General features: G+C 47.6%; 1 protein-coding gene across 1 annotated transcript; it reads left to right on the top strand.

Moving 5' to 3' along the window:
* The first annotated feature begins 649 nt into the window (after positions 1-649).
* Positions 650-24,173, top strand: LOC106595027 (immunoglobulin-like domain-containing receptor 1). Its single transcript, XM_045698286.1, has 7 exons — positions 650-894; positions 6,100-6,270; positions 16,732-16,881; positions 17,245-17,364; positions 19,748-19,894; positions 21,272-21,394; positions 21,498-24,173. Exons 1-7 carry the CDS (start codon positions 828-830, stop codon positions 22,370-22,372), a joined length of 1,653 nt encoding a protein of 550 aa, XP_045554242.1. The 5' UTR covers positions 650-827; the 3' UTR covers positions 22,373-24,173.
* The last annotated feature ends 107 nt before the right edge of the window (positions 24,174-24,280 follow it).

The raw sequence follows: 24,280 nt of genomic DNA, 5'->3' as shown, positions 1-24,280 counted from the left end.
AAGACAGTGCCAAATAAGACACAAAACAGGGGAGAGAAAGGGGGGAGAGAGAAAGAAGGGGAGGGAGAGAGAGAAATGCTAAGCCAATGTTTGCTTATTTTACAGGTGTTAGGCTGCTACACTGTTTGTCATCAAACAGCTAGAATGGGATTTTTTTCAATCAAATGAATTAACAAGTATTATGGTGTGGAATGAATTGATTCCCACCCTCATCTAAAACCGTCACAAAGTCAGCAACGTTTGTGTCAGCATAGGGTCTAGGCTACTGGTAACATCCAGTGGTTTCATGCTAGGCCTCCAGTCTCCTGGATCACTTCACCCGTTGTTGGCTAGTGTCTTTGCCTTTTAAATTATATTCATCTAACGTTCAAAATGAACCTTTCGTATTCCAAACGAAGTAAAAACATTTCACTCTAGGCTAATTATTCCGTAACAATGTCATGTGAAAAAAAGACCCTAAATCACATTAAAAAAAAAGCAGAATATTAATAGATGTAATAAAGTAATTATTTAAATATCGAATTAATGAACATATTACAGATTTACCGTCGCTTTCATTGTGTATTGTCATAGCGGCATTTTAGTTGAAACCGTCCCATTCTGCGGTAGGAAGCACCTGTCCACGTCACATACACTACCTGTTTCTGGGTGGGGTCTGTCTGTCTCCGCAACCAGCAAACCAAACTCCACAAAGGTGTCGGACAAGGAAGGAGCCGTCTTCAACACAACACACACAGAACAATGGGGAGTCTGTTTAGGAGGATAATGTAGGTCTTTCCTTTTTTTATATAGATAATTCATTGGACGATATAATATTTATTAGTTTAATGGATCAATCATCAACGATGAGGAGGTTGATACTGGCCGCGTTCGTCCTCTCTACCCTACCGACAGGTGAGTTTTTGTTGATGAAAATGAGCAATTCATATTTGAATCGTTAAACGTTGTCAATTCGTCCTGTTCTTGCATTAGAGCTTCGTTTCATTTAGTCGCCTCAAAAGTTTATGCTATTGTAATGTATCCATCCACAACACAAAAAGTTACAATGACTTTAGGCAGGAGCCGGGGTATCGGTCACATGATGGACAGATACCGATGAGTTCTCACGATGACTCGCACTGTAGTCCTATCAAATTACAGTTACTGATCCTTATCTCGAGTTAGACCTACTCATAATGAAATACTGTAGATTGAAAATGGAATTCACCTTTTTTAGAGCCAAACTCCTGTTGGTTTGGCTCCAGCTGGGGGACTCGAGAGAGGTGGAATGGGTGTTAGTTAACCTGACATTTCACCTCAATAATTGTAATTATGGAGGGTATTCAAGGACAAGGACATAGACTGACAGTTACAGAGTAACCTGACTAGCCTAAATGGCAACCTGGTCTCAGAGCATTTCGTATTATTCTGTACGTAAATCCGGGTCACTCCATTTAGTGTGATATGTCATGTTTGGTATGGTTACATAAGACTGTTACCTAAGGCAAAAACGAAAGTTGGGTGGGTGTATAATGCAAACGTCTAGCTCTAGCAACCCAAAGGTTACGAGTTCATCACGGACAACTTCAGCATTTTAGCTAATTAGGAACTTTTCAACTACTTGCTACTTTGCATCTACTTAGCATGTTAGCTAACCCTTCCCCTAACAATTTTAGCTAACCCTTCCCCTAACACTAGCCTTAATCCTTTAACCTAACTCCTAAACTCAACCTTAACCCCTAGCCTAGCTAACGTTAGCAAGCTGTCTAACGTTAACCACCTAGTTACAATTTGTAACATATCATACTTTTAGAAAATTCCTAACATATTGTACGTTTTGCAAATTCCTAACATGTAATACGAATTGTAAGTTTTAACATATCATAGGAAATGTGTGATGGACATCCACAAATTAATACATACCATATGAAACTTAACATATCATACTAAATGGGGTGTCTCGGATTTACATACAGAATAATACGAAATACTCTGAGACCAGGTTGTAAATGGTGGTCTATTGCCTATATCCCTCAACTCTGGACCTCAAAGCCAGTTCCATTGCGTTTTTTCAGGGCTCTCCAAAACTGTCCCTGGGGAGAAACCGTTCCGTAGGTTTTCACTGTAACCTTAATCTAGCACACCTGATTCTAATAATTAGCTGGTTGATAAACTGAACCAGGTTAGTTACACTTGGACTTAGAGCGAAAACCTACAGGAGGGTAGCTCTCCAGGAACAGGGTTGGAGAACCCTGTTGTATGGTAAGAGTCGAATACACCTGGCCTATACTGTAGAGGTATTTTTACAATCAAAATGGAAGTTGAGTCTATTTGAATAGCGTCAAACTGTTTCCTGTGGCAGGCTGTCTCTTTCTTTCAGTCACTAGTTTTTCTGGTTGAACCACTTTCAGCAGGGCTCTGTCACACACACGTACACATACTCTATCCCATTATTTTATTCTCTCTATCTCAAATTCAATATGCTTTAACCCAATGAGTCCCACCGGAACGCCAGCGCATTTTGGTAGCAACGATTCATCTGTGATTTAACGGGGGCTGAGCTAGAGCGGTGTTTGTGAGACTAGGGCAGTCCGAATGGTTTGAGCTACAAACTATTAAAGCTATCTCTGAAAAGCTGAGACTCTCAGGAACACGCACATGTGACATATTTAGGTCTATGACCTCACAAGCTACAGAAGAGTCGTTAGAAGGTAAGGTTCTTCCACATAGATCATAGGAAATCCCAGGACATAGTGTCTATAATACTGTAAGGGGTTCTTCTACATAGATCATAGTAAATCCCAGGACATAGTGTCTATAATACTGTAAGGGTTTCTTCTACATAGATCATAGGAAATCCCAGGACATAGTGTCTATAATACTGTAAGGGTTCTTCTACATAGATCATAGTAAATCCCAGGACATAGTGTCTATAATACTGTAAGGGTTTCTTCTACATAGATCATAGTAAATCCCAGGACATAGTGTCTATAATACTGTAAGGGTTTCTTCTACATAGATCATAGGAAATCCCAGGACATAGTGTCTATAATACTGTAAGGGGTTCTTCTACATAGATCATAGTAAATCCCAGGACATAGTGTCTATAATACTGTAAGGGTTTCTTCTACATAGATCATAGGAAATCCCAGGACATAGTGTCTATAATACTGTAAGGGTTTCTTCTACATAGATCATAGTAAATCCCAGGACATAGTGTCTATAATACTGTAAGGGGTTCTTCTACATAGACCATAGTAAATCCCAGGACATAGTGTCTATAATACTGTAAGGGGTTCTTCTACATAGATCATAGGAAATCCCAGGACATAGTGTCTATAATACTGTAAGGGTTTCTTCTACATAGATCATAGGAAATCCCAGGACATAGTGTCTATAATACTGTAAGGGTTTCTTCTACATAGATCATAGGAAATCCCAGGACATAGTGTCTATAATACTGTAAGGGTTTCTTCTACATAGATCATAGGAAATCCCAGGACATAGTGTCTATAATACTGTAAGGGTTTCTTCTACATAGATCATAGTAAATCCCAGGACATAGTGTCTATAATACTGTAAGGGTTTCTTCCACATAGATCATAGGAAATCCCAGGACATAGTGTCTATAATACTGTAAGGGTTTCTTCTACATAGATCATAGGAAATCCCAGGTCATAGTGTCTATAATACTGTAAGGGGTTCTTCTACATAGATCATAGTAAATCCCAGGACATAGTGTCTATAATACTGTAAGGGGTTCTTCCACATAGATCATAGGAAATCCCAGGACATTGTGTCTATAATATTGTAATAAGCTTACATAGTTGCTGTCACAAACTCCACACAGTTGTCACTGACTAGTTGGATATTCATTTCCCCAGTGAGCAAAGTATTTCTGTACTTGCAGCATTCATATAAATTCATTCTGATCAGGTTTGTGCTTTGGCTGACCTTATTTTTTGTATTGACATTTGTCATTAAAACTCATGAATACAACTGTTTATGTCAAATAGTTTTGTGTTCTACTTGTAGCCCTGGTTGTCCTGACAATAAACTGTTTAAACACTTAATTGTGAAGATAAATATAAGGGCTGGACGTGCAGATTAATGAAAGTCAGATCAATGAGAAGCTAATTTTTGCTGGGGCCTCGGGACTGATAGGGTTAACGCACAACTGAGCAAGAGGACAAGTACATTAGAGTGTCTAGTTTGTGTCTAGTTTGAGAAACAGATGCCTCACAAGGCAGCTTCATTAAATAGTACCCTGCAAAACACCAGTCTCAACATCAACAGTGAAGAGGCGACTCTGGGATGCTGGCCTTCTAGGCAGAGTTCCTCTGTCCAGTGTCTGTGTTATTTTTCCCATCTTAATCTTTTATTTTTATTGGCCAGTCTGAGATATGACTTTTTCTTTGCAACTCTGCCTAGAAGGCCAGCATCCCGGAGTCGCCTCTTCACTGTTGACGTTGAGACTGGTGTTTTGCGGGTACTATTTAATGAAGCTGCCAGTTGAGGACTTGTGAGGCGTCTGTTACTTAAACTAGACACTCTAATGTACTTGTCCTCTTGCTCAGTTGTGCACTGGGGCCTCCCACTCCTCTTTCTGTTCTGGTTAGAGCCAGTTTGCGCTGTTCTGTGAAGGGAGTAGTACACAGCGTTGTACGAGATCTTCAGTTGCTTGGCAATTTCTCACACGGAATAGCCTTCATTTCTCAGAACAAGAATAGACTGAAGAGTTTCAGAAGAAAGTACTTGGTTTCTGGCCATTTAGAGCATGTAATTGAACCCACGAATGCTGATGCTCCAGATACTCAACTAGTCTAAAGAAGGCCAGTTTTATTGCTTCTTTAATCATAACAACAGTTTCCAGCCGTGAAATGCACCAGTCCCTCCTGCACCAAAGCACCCCCACAACATGATGCTGCCACCCCCGTGCTTCACGGTTGGGATGGTGTTCTTCGGCTTGCAAGCATCCCCCTTTTTCCTCCAAACATAACGATGGTAATTATGGCCAAACAGTTCTATTGTTGTTTCATCAGACCAGAGGACATTTCTCCAAAAAGTACGATCTTTGTCCCATGTGCACTTAGTAGTCTGGCTTTTTTATGGTGGTTTTGGAGCAGTGGTTTTTCCCTGCTGAGTGGCCATTCAGGTTATGTCGTTATAGAACTCATTTTACTGTGGATATAGATACTTTTGTACCTGTTTCCTCCAGCATCTTCACAAGGTCCTTTGCTGCTGTTCTGGGATTGATTTGCACTTTTCGCACCAAAGTACGTTCATCTCTAGGAGACAGAACGCGTCTCCTTCCTGAGCGGTATGACGGCTGCGTGGTCCCATGGTGTTTATACTTGCGAACTATTGTTTGTACAGATGAACGTGGTACCTTCAGGCATTTGGAAATTGCTCCCAAGAATGAGCCAGACTTGTGGAGGTCTACAATTCTTTTCTGAGGTCTTGGCTGATTTCTTTTGATTTTCCCATGATGTCAAGCAAAGAGGCACTGAGTTTGAAGGTAGGCCTTGAAATACATCCACAGGTACCCCTCCAATTGACTCAAATGATGTCAATTAGCCTATCAGAAGCTTCTAAAGCCATGACATAATTTTCTGGAATTTTCCAAGCTGTTTAAAGGCACAGTCAACTCAGTGTATGTAAACTTCTGACCCACTGGAATTGTGATTCACTTATAATTCACTGTAATAATCTGTCTGTAAACAATTGTTGGAAAAATTACTTGTGTCATGCACAAAGTAGATGTCCTGACCGACTTGCCAAAACTATAGTTTGTTAACAAGAAATTTGTGGAGTGGTTGAAAAGCAAGTTTTAGTGACTCCAACCTAAGTGTTTGTAAACTTCTGACTTCAACTGTAGATATTCCATGAAGAATCTGCCGTTTCCAGCTACAATAGTCATTTACAACATCAACAATGTCTACACTGATTTAATGTTATTTTAATGGACAAAAATGTGTTTCTTCAAGAACATTTCTAAGTGACCCCAAACTTGTGAATGGTTGTGTACATTCCCCCTTTCACATATATACATGCACACGCACACACACACACACACACACACACACACACACACTGACATGATGTATTCTCTCCCATCAGAGGTGCACAGTGTCCAGGTGAATGTTCCTCAGACAGAGAGGAGTACAGCTCTGTTTGCCTCCGTCATCCTGAAGTGTGACTACTCCACCTCCGCTAACCAGCAGGATGTCCAGGTCACCTGGCGATACAAGTCCTTCTGCAAGGACCCCATCCTGGAGTATTACTCCCAAGGTTAGTTATGGACCCTGTACTAGTCCCCAGGTTAGTTATGGACCCTGTACTAGTCCCCAGGTTAGTTATGGACCCTGTACTAGTCCCCAGGTAAGTCAAGGACCCTGTACTAGTCCCAATGTTAGTTATGGGCCCTGTACTAGTCCCCAGGTAAGTCATGGACCCTGTACTAGTCCCAAGGTTAGTTATGGGCCCTGTACTAGTCCCCAGGTTAGTTATGGACCCTGTATTAGTCCTCAGGTTAGTTATGGAGCCTGTACTAGTCCCCAGGTTAGTTATGGAGCCTGTACTATTCCCCAGGTTAGTTATGGGCCCTGTACTAGTCCCCAGGTTAGTTATGGAGCATGTACTAGTCCCCAGGTTAGTTATGGACCCTGTACTAGTCCCCAGGTAAGTCATGGACCCTGTACTAGTCCCAATGTTAGTTATGGGCCCTGTACTAGTCCCCAGGTAAGTCATGGAGCCTGTACTAGTCCCAAGGTTAGTTATGGGCCCTGTACTAGTCCCCAGGTTAGTTATGGACCCTGTATTAGTCCTCAGGTTAGTTATGGAGCCTGTACTAGTCCCCAGGTTAGTTATGGAGCCTGTACTAGTCCCCAGGTAAGTTATGGAGCCTGTACTAGTCCCCAGGTTAGTTATGGACCCTGTACTAGTCCCCAGGTTAGTTATGGACCCTGTACTAGTCCCCAGGTAAGTTATGGACCCTGTACTAGTCCCAAGGTTAGTTATGGACCCTGTACTAGTCCCCAGGTAAGTCATGGACCCTGTACTAGTCCCAAAGTTAGTTATGGGCCCTGTACTAGTCCCCAGGTTAGTTATGGACTCTGTACTAGTCCCCAGGTTATATATGGACCCTGTACTAGTCCCCAGGTAAGTCATGGACCCTGTACTAGTCCCAATGTTAGCTATGGGCCCTGTACTAGTCCCCAGGTAAGTCATGGACCCTGTACTAGTCCCAAGGTTAGTTATGGGCCCTGTACTAGTCCCCAGGTTAGTTATGGACCCTGTATTAGTCCCCAGGTAAGTTATGGAGCCTGTACTAGTCCCCAGGTAAGTTATGGAGCCTGTACTAGTCCCCAGGTTAGTTATGGACCCTGTACTAGTCCCCAGGTTAGTTATGGACCCTGTACTAGTCCCCAGGTAACTTATGGACCCTGTACTAGTCCCCAGGTAAGTCATGGACCCTGTACTAGTCCCCAGGTAAGTCATGGACCCTGTACTAGTCCCAAGGTTAGTTATGGGCCCTGTACTAGTCCCCAGGTTAGTTATGGGCCCTGTACTAGTCCCCAGGTTAGTTATGGGCCCTGTACTAGTCCCCAGGTAACTTATGGACCCTGTACTAGTCCCAAGGTTAGTTATGGACCCTGTACTAGTCCCCAGGTAAGTCATGGACCCTGTACTAGTCCCAAGGTTAGTTATGGGCCCTGTACTAGTCCCCAGGTTAGTTATGGGCCCTGTACTAGTCCCCAGGTTAGTTATGGGCCCTGTACTAGTCCCCAGGTAAGTCATGGACCCTGTACTAGTCCCCAGGTAAGTCATGGACCCTGTACTAGTCCCCAGGTTAGTTATGGACCCTGTACTAGTCCCCAGGTTAGTTATGGACCCTGTACTAGTCCCCAGGTAAGTCATGGACCCTGTACTAGTCCCAAGGTTAGTTATGGGCCCTGTACTAGTCCCCAGGTTAGTTATGGAGCCTGTACTAGTCCCAAGGTTAGTTATGGACCCTGTATTAGTCCTCAGGTTAGTTATGGACCCTGTATTAGTCCTCAGGTTAGTTATGGAGCCTGTACTAGTCCCCAGGTTAGTTATGGAGCCTGTACTAGTCCCCAGGTTAGTTATGGAGCCTGTACTAGTCCCCAGGTTAGTTATGGAGCCTGTACTAGTCCCCAGGTTAGTTATGGAGCCTGTACTAGTCCCCAGGTTAGTTATGGAGCCTGTACTAGTCCCCAGGTTAGTTATGGAGCCTGTACTAGTCCCCAGGTTAGTTATGGAGCCTGTACTAGTCCCCAGGTTAGTTATGGAGCCTGTACTAGTCCCCAGGTTAGTTATGGAGCCTGTACTAGTCCCCAGGTTAGTTATGGAGCCTGTACTAGTCCCCAGGTAAGTTATGGACCCTGTACTAGTCCCAAGGTTAGTTATGGACCCTGTACTAGTCCCAAGGTTAGTTATGGACCCTGTACTAGTCCCAAGGTTAGTTATGGACCCTGTACTAGTCCCAAGGTTAGTTATGGACCCTGTACTAGTCTCCAGGTTAGTTATGGACCCTGTACTAGTCCCCAGGTTAGTTATGGGCCCTGTCCTGGAGTATTACTCCCCAGGTTAGTTATGGACCCTGTCCTGGAGTATTACTCCCCAGGTTAGTTATGGACCCTGTCCTGGAGTATTACTCCCCAGGTTAGTTATGGACCCTGTCCTGGAGTATTACTCCCCAGGTTAGTTATGGACCCTGTCCTGGAGTATTACTCCCCAGGTTAGTTATGGACCCTGTCCTGGAGTATTACTCCCCAGGTTAGTTATGGACCCTGTCCTGGAGTATTACTCCCCAGGTTAGTTATGGACCCTGTCCTGGAGTATTACTCCCCAGGTTAGTTATGGACCCTGTCCTGGAGTATTACTCCCCAGGTTAGTTATGGACCCTGTCCTGGAGTATTACTCCCCAGGTTAGTTATGGACCCTGTCCTGGAGTATTACTCCCCAGGTTAGTTATGGACCCTGTCCTGGAGTATTACTCCCCAGGTTAGTTATGGACCCTGTCCTGGAGTATTACTCCCCAGGTTAGTTATGGACCCTGTCCTGGAGTATTACTCCCCAGGTTAGTTATGGACCCTGTCCTGGAGTATTACTCCCCAGGTTAGTTATGGACCCTGTCCTGGAGTATTACTCCCCAGGTTAGTTATGGACCCTGTCCTGGAGTATTACTCCCCAGGTTAGTTATGGACCCTGTCCTGGAGTATTACTCCCCAGGTTAGTTATGGACCCTGTCCTGGAGTATTACTCCCCAGGTTAGTTATGGACCCTGTCCTGGAGTATTACTCCCCAGGTTAGTTATGGACCCTGTCCTGGAGTATTACTCCCCAGGTTAGTTATGGACCCTGTCCTGGAGTATTACTCCCCAGGTTAGTTATGGACCCTGTCCTGGAGTATTACTCCCCAGGTTAGTTATGGACCCTGTCCTGGAGTATTACTCCCCAGGTTAGTTATGGACCCTGTCCTGGAGTATTACTCCCCAGGTTAGTTATGGACCCTGTCCTGGAGTATTACTCCCCAGGTTAGTTATGGACCCTGTCCTGGAGTATTACTCCCCAGGTTAGTTATGGACCCTGTCCTGGAGTATTACTCCCCAGGTTAGTTATGGACCCTGTCCTGGAGTATTACTCCCCAGGTTAGTTATGGACCCTGTCCTGGAGTATTACTCCCCAGGTTAGTTATGGACCCTGTCCTGGAGTATTACTCCCCAGGTTAGTTATGGACCCTGTCCTGGAGTATTACTCCCCAGGTTAGTTATGGACCCTGTCCTGGAGTATTACTCCCCAGGTTAGTTATGGACCCTGTCCTGGAGTATTACTCCCCAGGTTAGTTATGGACCCTGTCCTGGAGTATTACTCCCCAGGTTAGTTATGGACCCTGTCCTGGAGTATTACTCCCCAGGTTAGTTATGGACCCTGTCCTGGAGTATTACTCCCCAGGTTAGTTATGGACCCTGTCCTGGAGTATTACTCCCCAGGTTAGTTATGGACCCTGTCCTGGAGTATTACTCCCCAGGTTAGTTATGGACCCTGTCCTGGAGTATTACTCCCCAGGTTAGTTATGGACCCTGTCCTGGAGTATTACTCCCCAGGTTAGTTATGGACCCTGTCCTGGAGTATTACTCCCCAGGTTAGTTATGGACCCTGTCCTGGAGTATTACTCCCCAGGTTAGTTATGGACCCTGTCCTGGAGTATTACTCCCCAGGTTAGTTATGGACCCTGTCCTGGAGTATTACTCCCCAGGTTAGTTATGGACCCTGTCCTGGAGTATTACTCCCCAGGTTAGTTATGGACCCTGTCCTGGAGTATTACTCCCCAGGTTAGTTATGGACCCTGTCCTGGAGTATTACTCCCCAGGTTAGTTATGGACCCTGTCCTGGAGTATTACTCCCCAGGTTAGTTATGGACCCTGTCCTGGAGTATTACTCCCCAGGTTAGTTATGGACCCTGTCCTGGAGTATTACTCCCCAGGTTAGTTATGGACCCTGTCCTGGAGTATTACTCCCCAGGTTAGTTATGGACCCTGTCCTGGAGTATTACTCCCCAGGTTAGTTATGGACCCTGTCCTGGAGTATTACTCCCCAGGTTAGTTATGGACCCTGTCCTGGAGTATTACTCCCCAGGTTAGTTATGGACCCTGTCCTGGAGTATTACTCCCCAGGTTAGTTATGGACCCTGTCCTGGAGTATTACTCCCCAGGTTAGTTATGGACCCTGTCCTGGAGTATTACTCCCCAGGTTAGTTATGGACCCTGTCCTGGAGTATTACTCCCCAGGTTAGTTATGGACCCTGTCCTGGAGTATTACTCCCCAGGTTAGTTATGGACCCTGTCCTGGAGTATTACTCCCCAGGTTAGTTATGGACCCTGTCCTGGAGTATTACTCCCCAGGTTAGTTATGGACCCTGTCCTGGAGTATTACTCCCCAGGTTAGTTATGGACCCTGTCCTGGAGTATTACTCCCCAGGTTAGTTATGGACCCTGTCCTGGAGTATTACTCCCCAGGTTAGTTATGGACCCTGTCCTGGAGTATTACTCCCCAGGTTAGTTATGGACCCTGTCCTGGAGTATTACTCCCCAGGTTAGTTATGGACCCTGTCCTGGAGTATTACTCCCCAGGTTAGTTATGGACCCTGTCCTGGAGTATTACTCCCCAGGTTAGTTATGGACCCTGTCCTGGAGTATTACTCCCCAGGTTAGTTATGGACCCTGTCCTGGAGTATTACTCCCCAGGTTAGTTATGGACCCTGTCCCGGAGTATTACTCCCCAGGTTAGTTATGGACCCTGTCCTGGAGTATTACTCCCCAGGTTAGTTATGGACCCTGTCCTGGAGTATTACTCCCCAGGTTAGTTATGGACCCTGTCCTGGAGTATTACTCCCCAGGTTAGTTATGGACCCTGTCCTGGAGTATTACTCCCCAGGTTAGTTATGGACCCTGTCCTGGAGTATTACTCCCCAGGTTAGTTATGGACCCTGTCCTGGAGTATTACTCCCCAGGTTAGTTATGGACCCTGTCCTGGAGTATTACTCCCCAGGTTAGTTATGGACCCTGTCCTGGAGTATTACTCCCCAGGTTAGTTATGGACCCTGTCCTGGAGTATTACTCCCCAGGTTAGTTATGGACCCTGTCCTGGAGTATTACTCCCCAGGTTAGTTATGGACCCTGTCCTGGAGTATTACTCCCCAGGTTAGTTATGGACCCTGTCCTGGAGTATTACTCCCCAGGTTAGTTATGGACCCTGTCCTGGAGTATTACTCCCCAGGTTAGTTATGGACCCTGTCCTGGAGTATTACTCCCCAGGTTAGTTATGGACCCTGTCCTGGAGTATTACTCCCCAGGTTAGTTATGGACCCTGTCCTGGAGTATTACTCCCCAGGTTAGTTATGGACCCTGTCCTGGAGTATTACTCCCCAGGTTAGTTATGGACCCTGTCCTGGAGTATTACTCCCCAGGTTAGTTATGGACCCTGTCCTGGAGTATTACTCCCCAGGTTAGTTATGGACCCTGTCCTGGAGTATTACTCCCCAGGTTAGTTATGGACCCTGTCCTGGAGTATTACTCCCCAGGTTAGTTATGGACCCTGTCCTGGAGTATTACTCCCCAGGTTAGTTATGGACCCTGTCCTGGAGTATTACTCCCCAGGTTAGTTATGGACCCTGTCCTGGAGTATTACTCCCCAGGTTAGTTATGGACCCTGTCCTGGAGTATTACTCCCCAGGTTAGTTATGGACCCTGTCCTGGAGTATTACTCCCCAGGTTAGTTATGGACCCTGTCCTGGAGTATTACTCCCCAGGTTAGTTATGGACCCTGTCCTGGAGTATTACTCCCCAGGTTAGTTATGGACCCTGTCCTGGAGTATTACTCCCCAGGTTAGTTATGGACCCTGTCCTGGAGTATTACTCCCCAGGTTAGTTATGGACCCTGTCCTGGAGTATTACTCCCCAGGTTAGTTATGGACCCTGTCCTGGAGTATTACTCCCCAGGTTAGTTATGGACCCTGTCCTGGAGTATTACTCCCCAGGTTAGTTATGGACCCTGTCCTGGAGTATTACTCCCCAGGTTAGTTATGGACCCTGTCCTGGAGTATTACTCCCCAGGTTAGTTATGGACCCTGTCCTGGAGTATTACTCCCCAGGTTAGTTATGGACCCTGTCCTGGAGTATTACTCCCCAGGTTAGTTATGGACCCTGTCCTGGAGTATTACTCCCCAGGTTAGTTATGGACCCTGTCCTGGAGTATTACTCCCCAGGTTAGTTATGGACCCTGTCCTGGAGTATTACTCCCCAGGTTAGTTATGGACCCTGTCCTGGAGTATTACTCCCCAGGTTAGTTATGGACCCTGTCCTGGAGTATTACTCCCCAGGTTAGTTATGGACCCTGTCCTGGAGTATTACTCCCCAGGTTAGTTATGGACCCTGTCCTGGAGTATTACTCCCCAGGTTAGTTATGGACCCTGTCCTGGAGTATTACTCCCCAGGTTAGTTATGGACCCTGTCCTGGAGTATTACTCCCCAGGTTAGTTATGGACCCTGTCCTGGAGTATTACTCCCCAGGTTAGTTATGGACCCTGTCCTGGAGTATTACTCCCCAGGTTAGTTATGGACCCTGTCCTGGAGTATTACTCCCCAGGTTAGTTATGGACCCTGTCCTGGAGTATTACTCCCCAGGTTAGTTATGGACCCTGTCCTGGAGTATTACTCCCCAGGTTAGTTATGGACCCTGTCCTGGAGTATTACTCCCCAGGTTAGTTATGGACCCTGTCCTGGAGTATTACTCCCCAGGTTAGTTATGGACCCTGTCCTGGAGTATTACTCCCCAGGTTAGTTATGGACCCTGTCCTGGAGTATTACTCCCCAGGTTAGTTATGGACCCTGTCCTGGAGTATTACTCCCCAGGTTAGTTATGGACCCTGTCCTGGAGTATTACTCCCCAGGTTAGTTATGGACCCTGTCCTGGAGTATTACTCCCCAGGTTAGTTATGGACCCTGTCCTGGAGTATTACTCCCCAGGTTAGTTATGGACCCTGTCCTGGAGTATTACTCCCCAGGTTAGTTATGGACCCTGTCCTGGAGTATTACTCCCCAGGTTAGTTATGGACCCTGTCCTGGAGTATTACTCCCCAGGTTAGTTATGGACCCTGTCCTGGAGTATTACTCCCCAGGTTAGTTATGGACCCTGTCCTGGAGTATTACTCCCCAGGTTAGTTATGGACCCTGTCCTGGAGTATTACTCCCCAGGTTAGTTATGGACCCTGTCCTGGAGTATTACTCCCCAGGTTAGTTATGGACCCTGTCCTGGAGTATTACTCCCCAGGTTAGTTATGGACCCTGTCCTGGAGTATTACTCCCCAGGTTAGTTATGGACCCTGTCCTGGAGTATTACTCCCCAGGTTAGTTATGGACCCTGTCCTGGAGTATTACTCCCCAGGTTAGTTATGGACCCTGTCCTGGAGTATTACTCCCCAGGTTAGTTATGGACCCTGTCCTGGAGTATTACTCCCCAGGTTAGTTATGGACCCTGTCCTGGAGTATTACTCCCCAGGTTAGTTATGGACCCTGTCCTGGAGTATTACTCCCCAGGTTAGTTATGGACCCTGTCCTGGAGTATTACTCCCCAGGTTAGTTATGGACCCTGTCCTGGAGTATTACTCCCCAGGTTAGTTATGGACCCTGTCCTGGAGTATTACTCCCCAGGTTAGTTATGGACCCTGTCCTGGAGTATTACTCCCCAGGTTAGTTATGGACCCTGTCCTGGAGTATTACTCCCCAGGTTAGTTATGGACCCTGTCCTGGAGTATTACTCCCCAGGTTAGTTATGGACCCTGTCCTGGAGTATTACTCCCCAGGTTAGTTATGGACCCTGTCCTGGAGTATTACTCCCCAGGTTAGTTATGGACCCTGTCCTGGAGTATTACTCCCCAGGTTAGTTATGGACCCTGTCCTGGAGTATTACTCCCCAGGTTAGTTATGGACCCTGTCCTGGAGTATTACTCCCCAGGTTAGTTATGGACCCTGTCCTGGAGTATTACTCCCCAGGTTAGTTATGGACCCTGTCCTGGAGTATTACTCCCCAGGTTAGTTATGGACCCTGTCCTGGAGTATTACTCCCCAGGTTAGTTATGGACCCTGTCCTGGAGTATTACTCCCCAGGTTAGTTATGGACCCTGTCCTGGAGTATTACTCCCCAGGTTAGTTATGGACCCTGTCCTGGAGTATTACTCCCCAGGTTAGTTATGGACCCTGTCCTGGAGTATTACTCCCCAGGTTAGTTATGGACCCTGTCCTGGAGTATTACTCCCCAGGTTAGTTATGGACCCTGTCCTGGAGTATTACTCCCCAGGTTAGTTATGGACCCTGTCCTGGAGTATTACTCCCCAGGTTAGTTATGGACCCTGTCCTGGAGTATTACTCCCCAGGTTAGTTATGGAGCCTGTACTAGTCCCCAGGTTAGTTATGGAGCCTGTACTAGTCCCCAGGTTAGTTATGGAGCCTGTACTAGTCCCCAGGTTAGTTATGGAGCCTGTACTAGTCCCCAGGTTAGTTATGGAGCCTGTACTAGTCCCCAGGTTAGTTATGGAGCCTGTACTAGTCCCCAGGTTAGTTATGGAGTCTGTACTAGTCCCCAGGTTAGTTATGGAGCCTGTACTAGTCCCCAGGTTAGTTATGGACCCTGTACTAGTCCCCAGGTTAGTTATGGACCCTGTACTAGTCCCCAGGTTAGTTATGGACCCTGTACTAGTCCCAAGGTTAGTTATGGACCCTGTACTAGTCCCAAGGTTAGTTATGGACCCTGTACTAGTCCCAAGGTTAGTTATGGACCCTGTACTAGTCCCCAGGTTAGTTATGGACCCTGTACTAGTCCCCAGGTTAGTTATGGACCCTGTACTAGTCCCCAGGTTAGTTATGGACCCTGTCCTGGAGTATTACTCCCCAGGTTAGTTATGGACCCTGTCCTGGAGTATTACTCCCCAGGTTAGTTATGGACCCTGTCCTGGAGTATTACTCCCCAGGTTAGTTATGGACCCTGTCCTGGAGTATTACTCCCCAGGTTAGTTATGGACCCTGTCCTGGAGTATTACTCCCCAGGTTAGTTATGGACCCTGTCCTGGAGTATTACTCCCCAGGTTAGTTATGGACCCTGTCCTGGAGTATTACTCCCCAGGTTAGTTATGGACCCTGTCCTGGAGTATTACTCCCCAGGTTAGTTATGGACCCTGTCCTGGAGTATTACTCCCCAGGTTAGTTATGGACCCTGTCCTGGAGTATTACTCCCCAGGTTAGTTATGGACCCTGTCCTGGAGTATTACTCCCCAGGTTAGTTATGGACCCTGTCCTGGAGTATTACTCCCCAGGTTAGTTATGGACCCTGTCCTGGAGTATTACTCCCCAGGTTAGTTATGGACCCTGTCCTGGAGTATTACTCCCCAGGTTAGTTATGGACCCTGTCCTGGAGTATTACTCCCCAGGTTAGTTATGGACCCTGTCCTGGAGTATTACTCCCCAGGTTAGTTATGGACCCTGTCCTGGAGTATTACTCCCCAGGTTAGTTATGGACCCTGTCCTGGAGTATTACTCCCCAGGTTAGTTATGGACCCTGTCCTGGAGTATTACTCCCCAGGTTAGTTATGGACCCTGTCCTGGAGTATTACTCCCCAGGTTAGTTATGGACCCTGTCCTGGAGTATTACTCCCCAGGTTAGTTATGGACCCTGTCCTGGAGTATTACTCCCCAGGTTAGTTATGGACCCTGTCCTGGAGTATTACTCCCCAGGTTAGTTATGGACCCTGTCCTGGAGTATTACTCCCCAGGTTAGTTATGGACCCTGTCCTGGAGTATTACTCCCCAGGTTAGTTATGGACCCTGTCCTGGAGTATTACTCCCCAGGTTAGTTATGGACCCTGTCCTGGAGTATTAGTCCCCAGGTTAGTTATGGGGGAAGTGAAGGGAACTGGGCTGGAGCTGGGTTTGGGAGTTGGGCTACATATTAACTAGTTGGGCTACAGTTTGACGGTGTATATAGGCAAATTCTAAGGTTGTTAGTGGTTGGGTAGATGAGTTTGCTGTAGTGTTTTCTTCAGGTTTGTAGTGAGGCCCAAACTTCCTGTCTCACTCTAGAACCTGAAATATTAATTCAATTACTGGTGATGTACAGTAACACTCAGTCAGTCACACACAATCACACACTTCTGTGTGAAACATATCTCCCTCTATAGCGTACCAGAATGCGCTGCAGCTGGGTCAGGACCCGGCCAATGACTGCCCAGACCGCCAGCGCACGGTGAGGATCATCGTCCAGAAGAGAGGCACCAACGAGGCCATACTGGGCACAGAGTACCGGGAACGCAAGATCTCCGTCCAGAACAGTGAGTCTAGACAGCCTTGGGTTGCAAAGTTCCAGTAAATTTCCCTAAAGCCCCCAGTTTGATAGAAATCCTGGTTGGAGAACTCCAAATTCCCTGCTTAAATCCCTCCTGATACCGGATATCATCCAACCTGGGGATTTCTGGAAAACCTGGGAATTTTAGGAACGTTACTGGAATTTTGTAACTTTAATCCAGACACAATATCACACCTGCATTAACTAATCAAAATAGTGGTGGAAAACAACAACAATGTGAAATGACTGGCGGTTCCCAGAAGAATGGATTGAGAAACAACGTATGAATGTGTGCTCTTTGTTGCTACTCTGACATGTTAGGACGTTGTTGGGCTGTCTTCCCCCACAGAGGCTGACCTGGTGATCAATGAGATCATGTGGTGGGACAACGGAGTTTACTACTGTTCTGTGGAAGCCACAGGAGACACCAGCGGCGGCTTGGATGGCGTGATCAGCCTCATGGTCTACAGTAAGTTGACCACAACCTGGTCGTGTTCATAAAGCGTCTCTGAGTAAGAGTGCTGATCTAGGATCAGCTCCTTCCTGTCCATGTCATCTGATTCGTTAAGAGGTCCTTCCTGTCCATTTTTATTGTATTTTTATTTCACCTTTATTTAACCAGGTAGGCCAGGTGAGAACAAGTTCTCATTTACAACTGCGACCTGGCCAAGATAAAGCAAAGCAGTGCGACAAAAACAACAACACAGAGTTACACATGGAATTAACAAATGTACAGTCAATAACACAATAGAAAAATCTATTGCACCTACTTGCACCCATGACCAGTGTGTGCAAATGTAGTAAGATTAGGGAGGTAAGGCAATAAATAGGCCATAGAGGTGAAATAATTACAATTTAGCATTAACACTGGAGTGATAGATGTGCAGATGATGATGTGCAAGTAGAGATACTGGGGGGGCAATATATATGGATGAGGTAGTTGGGGGTGCTATTTACAGATGGGCTGTGTACAGGTACAGTGATCGGTAAGCTGCTCTGACAGCTGATGCTTAAAGTTAGAGAGTGAGATATAAGACTCCTGCTTCAGTGATTTTTGCAATTCGTTCCAGTCATTGGCAGCAGAGAATTGGAAGGAAAGGAGGCCAAAGAAGGTGTTGGCTTTTGGGGGTGACCAGTGAAATATACCTGGTGGAGCGCGTGCTACGGGCGGGTGTTGCTATGGTGGCCATTGAGCTGAGATAAGGCGGGGCTTTACCTAGCAAAGACTTATAGATGACCTGGAGCCAGTGGGTTTGGCGATGAATATGTAGCGAGGGCCAGCCAACGAGAACATACAGGTCGCAGTGGTGGGTAGTATATGGTGCTTTGTTGACAAATCGGATGGCACTGTGATAGACTGCATCCAATTTGCTGAGTAGAGTTGGAGGCTATTTTGTAAATGACATCGCCGAAGTCAAGGATCGGTAGGATAGTCAGTTTTACGAGGGTATGTTAGGCGGCATGAGTGAAGGAGGCTTTGTTTTGCGAAATAGGAAGCCGATTCAAGATTTAATTTTGGATTGGAGATGCGTAATGTGAGTCTGGAAGGAGAGTTTACAGTCTAACCAGACACCTAGGTATTTGTAGTTGTCCACATATTCTAAGTCAGAACCGTCCAGAGTAGTGATGCTAGTCGGGCGGGCAGGTGTGAGCAGCGATCAGTTGAAGAGCATGCATTTAGTTTTACTTGCATTTAAAAGCAGTTGGAGGCCACGGAAGGAGTGTTGTATGGCATTGAAGCTCATCTGGAGGTTAGTTAACACAGTGTCCAAAGAAGGGCCAGAGGTATACAGAATGGTGTTGTCTGCGTAGAGGTGGATCAAAGAATCACCAGCAACAAGAGCGACATCATTGATGTATACAGAGAAGAGAGTCGGCCCGAGAATTGAACCCTGTGGCACCCCCATAAAGACTGCCAGAGGTCTGGACAACAGGCCCTCCGATTTGACACACTGAACTTTATCTGAGAAGTAGTTGGTGAACCAGGCGAGGCAGTCATTTGAGAAACCAAGGCTGTTGAGTCTGCCGATAAGAATGCGGTGATTGACAGAATCTAAAGCCTTGGCCAGGTCGATGAAGAGGGCTGCACAGTACTGTCTTTTGTCGATGGCGGTTATGATATTGTTTAGGACCTTGAGCGTGGCTGAGGTGCACCCATGACCAGCTCGGAAACCAGATTGCATAGTGGAGAAGGTACGGTGGGATTCAAAATAGTCGGTGATCTGTTTGTTAACTTGGCTTTCGAAGATTTGAGAAATGCATGGCAGGATGGATATAGGTCTGTAACAGTTTGGGTCTAGAGTGTCTCCCCCTTTGAAGAGGGGGATGACCGCGGCAGCTTTCCAATCTTTGGGGGATCTCAGACGATACGAAAGAGAGGTTGAACAGGCTAGTAATAGGGGTTGCAACAATTTTGGCGGATAATTTTAGAAAAAGAGAGTCCAGATTGTCTAGCCCGGCTGATTTGTAGGCGTCCAGATTTTGCAGATCTTTCAGAACATCAGCTGTCTGGATTTGGGTGAAGGAGAAGTTGGGGGGGCTTGGGAAAGTTTCTGCGGGGGGGTGCAGGGCTGTTGGCCGGGGTAGGGGTAGCCAGATGGAAAACATGGCCAGCCGTAGAAAAATGATTATTGAAATGATCGATTATCATAGATTTATGTTTCCATGTCATCTTATTCATTAAGAGAAGCCACAGCTTATATCAGCACTAGTCCTACTGTGAAACACTGTAAATACGGACCCTGGTGGGAATGGACTCTAAGTGAAGTGACATGGGTATAAGTGCATGTCTGTTTCCCGACCTAGTAAGTATCATCTGGTGTAATGATTTCCTGTGTTGTGGCTGTCTCCAGACTGGCTGACGGTGCTGTTCATGGTGATTGGAGCTCTGCTCCTCATCCTGCTCTTCTGTATCTGCTGCTGCCAGTGTTGTCCTCAGAGGTGCTGCTGCTACGTCCGCTGCCCCTGCTGCCCACAGACCTGCTGCTGTCCTGAGAAAGGTAGGGAAGGGCCTCTCTGTCTGTCCCTGCTGCCCACAGACCTGCTGCTGTCCTGAGAAAGGTAGGGAAGGGCCTCTCTGTCTGTCCCTGCTGCCCACAGACCTGCTGCTGTCCTGAGAAAGGTAGGGAAGGGCCTCTCTGTCTGCCCCTGCTGCCCACAGACCTGCTGCTGTCCTGAGAAAGGTAGGGAAGGGCCTCTCTGTCTGTCCCTGCTGCCCACAGACCTGCTGCTGTCCTGAGAAAGGTAGGGAAGGGCCTCTCTGTCTGCCCCTGCTGCCCACAGACCTGCTGCTGTCCTGAGAAAGGTAGGGAAGGGCCTCTCTGTCTGCCCCTGCTGCCCACAGACCTGCTGCTGTCCTGAGAAAGGTAGGGAAGGGCCTCTCTGTCTGTCCCTGCTGCCCACAGACCTGCTGCTGTCCTGAGAAAGGTAGGGAAGGGCCTCTCTGTCTGTCCCTGCTGCCCACAGACCTGCTGCTGTCCTGAGAAAGGTAGGGAAGGGCCTCTCTGTCTGCCCCTGCTGCCCACAGACCTGCTGCTGTTCTGAGAAAGGTAGGGAAGGGCCTCTCTGTCTGTCCCTGCTGCCCACAGACCTGCTGCTGTCCTGAGAAAGGTAGGGAAGGGCCTCTCTGTCTGTCCCTGCTGCCCACAGACCTGCTGCTGTCCTGAGAAAGGTAGGGAAGGGCCTCTCTGTCCCTGCTGCCCACAGACCTGCTGCTGTCCTGAGAAAGGTAGGGAAGGGCCTCTCTGTCTGTCCCTGCTGCCCACAGACCTGCTGCTGTCCTGAGAAAGGTAGGGAAGGGCCTCTCTGTCTGTCCCTGCTGCCCACAGACCTGCTGCTGTCCTGAGAAAGGTAGGGAAGGGCCTCTCTGTCTGCCCCTGCTGCCCACAGACCTGCTGCTGTCCTGAGAAAGGTAGGGAAGGGCCTCTCTGTCTGCCCCTGCTGCCCACAGACCTGCTGCTGTCCTGAGAAAGGTAGGGAAGGGCCTCTCTGTCCCTGCTGCCCACAGACCTGCTGCTGTCCTGAGAAAGGTAGGGAAGGGCCTCTCTGTCTGCCCCTGCTGCCCACAGACCTGCTGCTGTCCTGAGAAAGGTAGGGAAGGGCCTCTCTGTCTGTCCCTGCTGCCCACAGACCTGCTGCTGTCCTGAGAAAGGTAGGGAAGGGCCTCTCTGTCTGTCCCTGCTGCCCACAGACCTGCTGCTGTCCTGAGAAAGGTAGGGAAGGGCCTCTCTGTCTGTCCCTGCTGCCCACAGACCTGCTGCTGTCCTGAGAAAGGTAGGGAAGGGCCTCTCTCTCTCTTCTTTCTTTCTCTCACTCACTCTCTTTCTCCCACACTTAGGCTCCCTCTCACCTCTTCCTCTGTGTCTCTCTCTCTCCAGCGGTGATGCAGCACAGGATGATGAAGGATGCCCAGAGGGCCATGGGTCCATGGATGGGAGGTCAGCCTATGTACAGCCCCATGAGCCACGGCTCCTCACAGATGAACCCTCTGCTGTATGCAGGTTAGTACCACACACACACAGCAGAGCTATGCTTCTGATCTTCTAAATGTGTCTTTAACAAATCCATATTTGTCACTTATCATGGTTTTCTCTATCCCATCAGGCTCCCAATCAGGGAAGAGCATCGCCATGGCCCCCATGCCCCTCCCCCCTCCACCGTCCGGCTACAACATGCCCCCCAGTGTCCATGCTGCCAGCGTCTACGGCAACCAACATCCCGGCAACAAGCAGATGCTGGACTACCTGGAGAGCCAGGTGAGGGGCATGGATGGGACCAGCCCCATGATGCAGCCCCAGCCCCACCACCAGCAGCTCCAGATGATACCCCCTCCCCCTCAGTACATGATGCAGCCCCAGCATGTCCCCTTCTCAGCGGGTCCTCCCAGCATGCTCTCTGGCCTGGACGACGGGGCCGTGGAGTACCGGGGGGTCATCCAGATGCCTCCCATCATAGAGCAGCCTGGACGAGGGGGTCGGAGAGGGGGCCAGCCGCCGTTTGCTCCTAAAACACGTCCACCCAGCTCCAGAGAAAGCAGCCGCAGTGAGAGTCGCTTCACCAATCACCGTGACGACCGCAGCGAAGCCGGCGGGCGCAGTTACCCGTCGCCGCCAAGGAGCCATGGCATGCCAAGGAGCTACAGCGAAGACTTTCTGGACGGGGAGAGCCGGGGGGCGCGAGGTCGAACGGGTTCACGTGACGACCTCAGCGACAGGGTCCCTCGATCCCGCTCCAGAGACGACCTGTTTGAGGAGCAGCGTCGCGCCCCGCCTCCCAGCAACTACTCCCGCTCCCGCAGGGGGTCGTTCAGTTCAGATGAGGATGAAAACAGCAGGAGAGGAGAGGGCAGAGGTCACAGGAGAGGAGGAGGAGGAGGAGGAGGAATGTATTCGGACACCCCACCCAGCTATTCTGAATACGAGCCGGGACAGAAACCACCAAGGAGGAATGAGCATTACTCTGTTAAAACTCTGCTTTAGTTAGTACACTGAATACACACTCCTAAACACACACACACACACACACACACACACACACACACACACACACACACACACACACACACACACACACACACACACACACAACCCCTTCAAAAGCATTTACCTGCCATAGCCTGACAATGGCATTTGATCCATGCCTTCAATTACACATAATCATATTATCACGCAGATATGAAAGAATCACTCACAAAGACACATGGGTGCATACTACTTGGTCTCGTTACTGCTTCCATTCAGGGAGGCTTTAAATAATGTGTCCCGCTACAGGGCAAGAGTTCTGGCAGGGGCACTGTGGTCATCTGATCTGGGCTCTCACTGGCTACCTCTCCTCTCCTTCTGCTGAATGCCATTACAACAGCCCCCTCTGCTGGTTGAATGGATAAGTGCAGATAAGTGCCCAATCTTAACAATCTGTTGTGTAAACAAAAGCTGTGTGTGCAATACAGTAGTCAGTCAGCCAGTCAGTCAGCCAGTCAGAGTCATCAGCCAGTCAGTCAGCCAGTCAGTCAGTCAGCCAGTCAGTCAGCCAGTCAGTCAGTCAGCCAGTCAGCCAGCCAGTCAGTCAGTCAGTCAGCCAGTCAGTCAGCCAGTCAGTCAGCCAGTCAGTCAGTCAGTCAGCCAGTCAGTCAGTCAGCCAGTCAGTCAGTCAGCCAGTCAGTCAGCCAGTCAGTCAGCCAGTCAGTCAGTCAGCCAGTCAGCCAGTCAGTCAGTCAGTCAGTCAGTCAGCCAGTCAGCCAGCCCTCAACAGTAGATGAGCAGTTGAAAGGCTCAGCATTGGGAAATCAGAGACTGTAGAAAGAGCTGAGGTTGGGCAATTTTGCAGAGCTAAGCAATTGTCTCAGGTCACACTGTCATGTCCTCCTCCACCCTCTTTCTATCTCCTCATATTGTGCTATTCTAATGGGGAAGGAAAGAGGGATGAATGACAACATATGAAAGAGCTGAAGTTGGGCAATTTTGCAGAGCTAAGCAATTGTTTTTGGTCATCAGCCATGTTGTCCTCCTCCTTCACCTTCGCTCTTTGTTTTCCTCCATCGGCCCTACATCTCTCCATCTTGTATTATCCTAACGAGAAAGAAAGGACTAAAGAAATGAATGACAACATATGAAAGACTTAGAAAGCACGAATGATAGCTGGCGGCATGCAATTCGACATGTCGATCTGATTTTCCAGATTCATACTCTAGAACGTTTACAATTTCTTGAACGTTTTTGAAGTTACTACACATATCTTAAGTTGACGTTTTGAAGGGTATTTTGGTTTTATATTTGACATTTTATTTGTATTATTGCCATAACATTGTTAACAGATGAGAATAATACATAATATGCCTTATTTAATTGTTTGTCAAAAGTAAACCATAAAACAAAATCTTTCCTGTTTGTTTTTAGCCATAGCCTATGTAGGCTTGTATTCCATGATCACTCAGGTCCCATTTCTACATGTTGTACATGTAAATAGTTTGAATTGTGCGCTCTGTCTGGACATGTTGACTTGTGAATATTCAGTTATGTAGGTATCGATATGGCTCACGATATTTCACATGTGAGGAAAATGAGCAAAGACTATGTGCTGTTACGTGAAGTCAGTTTGCTTAGGGACTTATGCTATTAGAGAAAGCAAAACCACCACCATCTCCTCAGGGGGAACTAGGCTTCGATGTGAAGATCACAGCTGTATGATTTGATGTCTCTGGATAGAGAATGGTGGTGGTGTAAGTTACTCCCTCTTAGGGACAATGAAGGAAATGCTTTCAATAAAGTTATTTTATAGATACCTTTGTGTACAGGTGTCTTCTTCACCCAACTGGTTCCCATTTCAACCATGCTGGAGGCAAATTACACACTCACTGACACCCAACAGGCTGGCCTATAGCACACACA

This window comes from Salmo salar, chromosome ssa16, assembly GCF_905237065.1.
Source record: "Salmo salar chromosome ssa16, Ssal_v3.1, whole genome shotgun sequence".
NCBI classification, from domain to species: Eukaryota; Metazoa; Chordata; class Actinopteri; order Salmoniformes; family Salmonidae; genus Salmo; species Salmo salar.
This window is presented reverse-complemented; position numbering and strand designations above follow the sequence as displayed.

What these genes read in the sequence shown, in the direction of transcription:
- LOC106595027 (XM_045698286.1), top strand. Translation starts at nt 828, where the DNA reads ATGGATCAATCATCAACGATGAGGAGGTTGATACTGGCCGCGTTCGTC. An exon ending in CCTCTCTACCCTACCGACAG is followed by an intron (nt 895 to 6,099) that starts GTGAGTTTTTGT and finishes CTCTCCCATCAG; the next exon opens with AGGTGCACAGTGTCCAGGTG. An exon ending in CAAGATCTCCGTCCAGAACA is followed by an intron (nt 16,882 to 17,244) that starts GTGAGTCTAGAC and finishes CTTCCCCCACAG; the next exon opens with AGGCTGACCTGGTGATCAAT.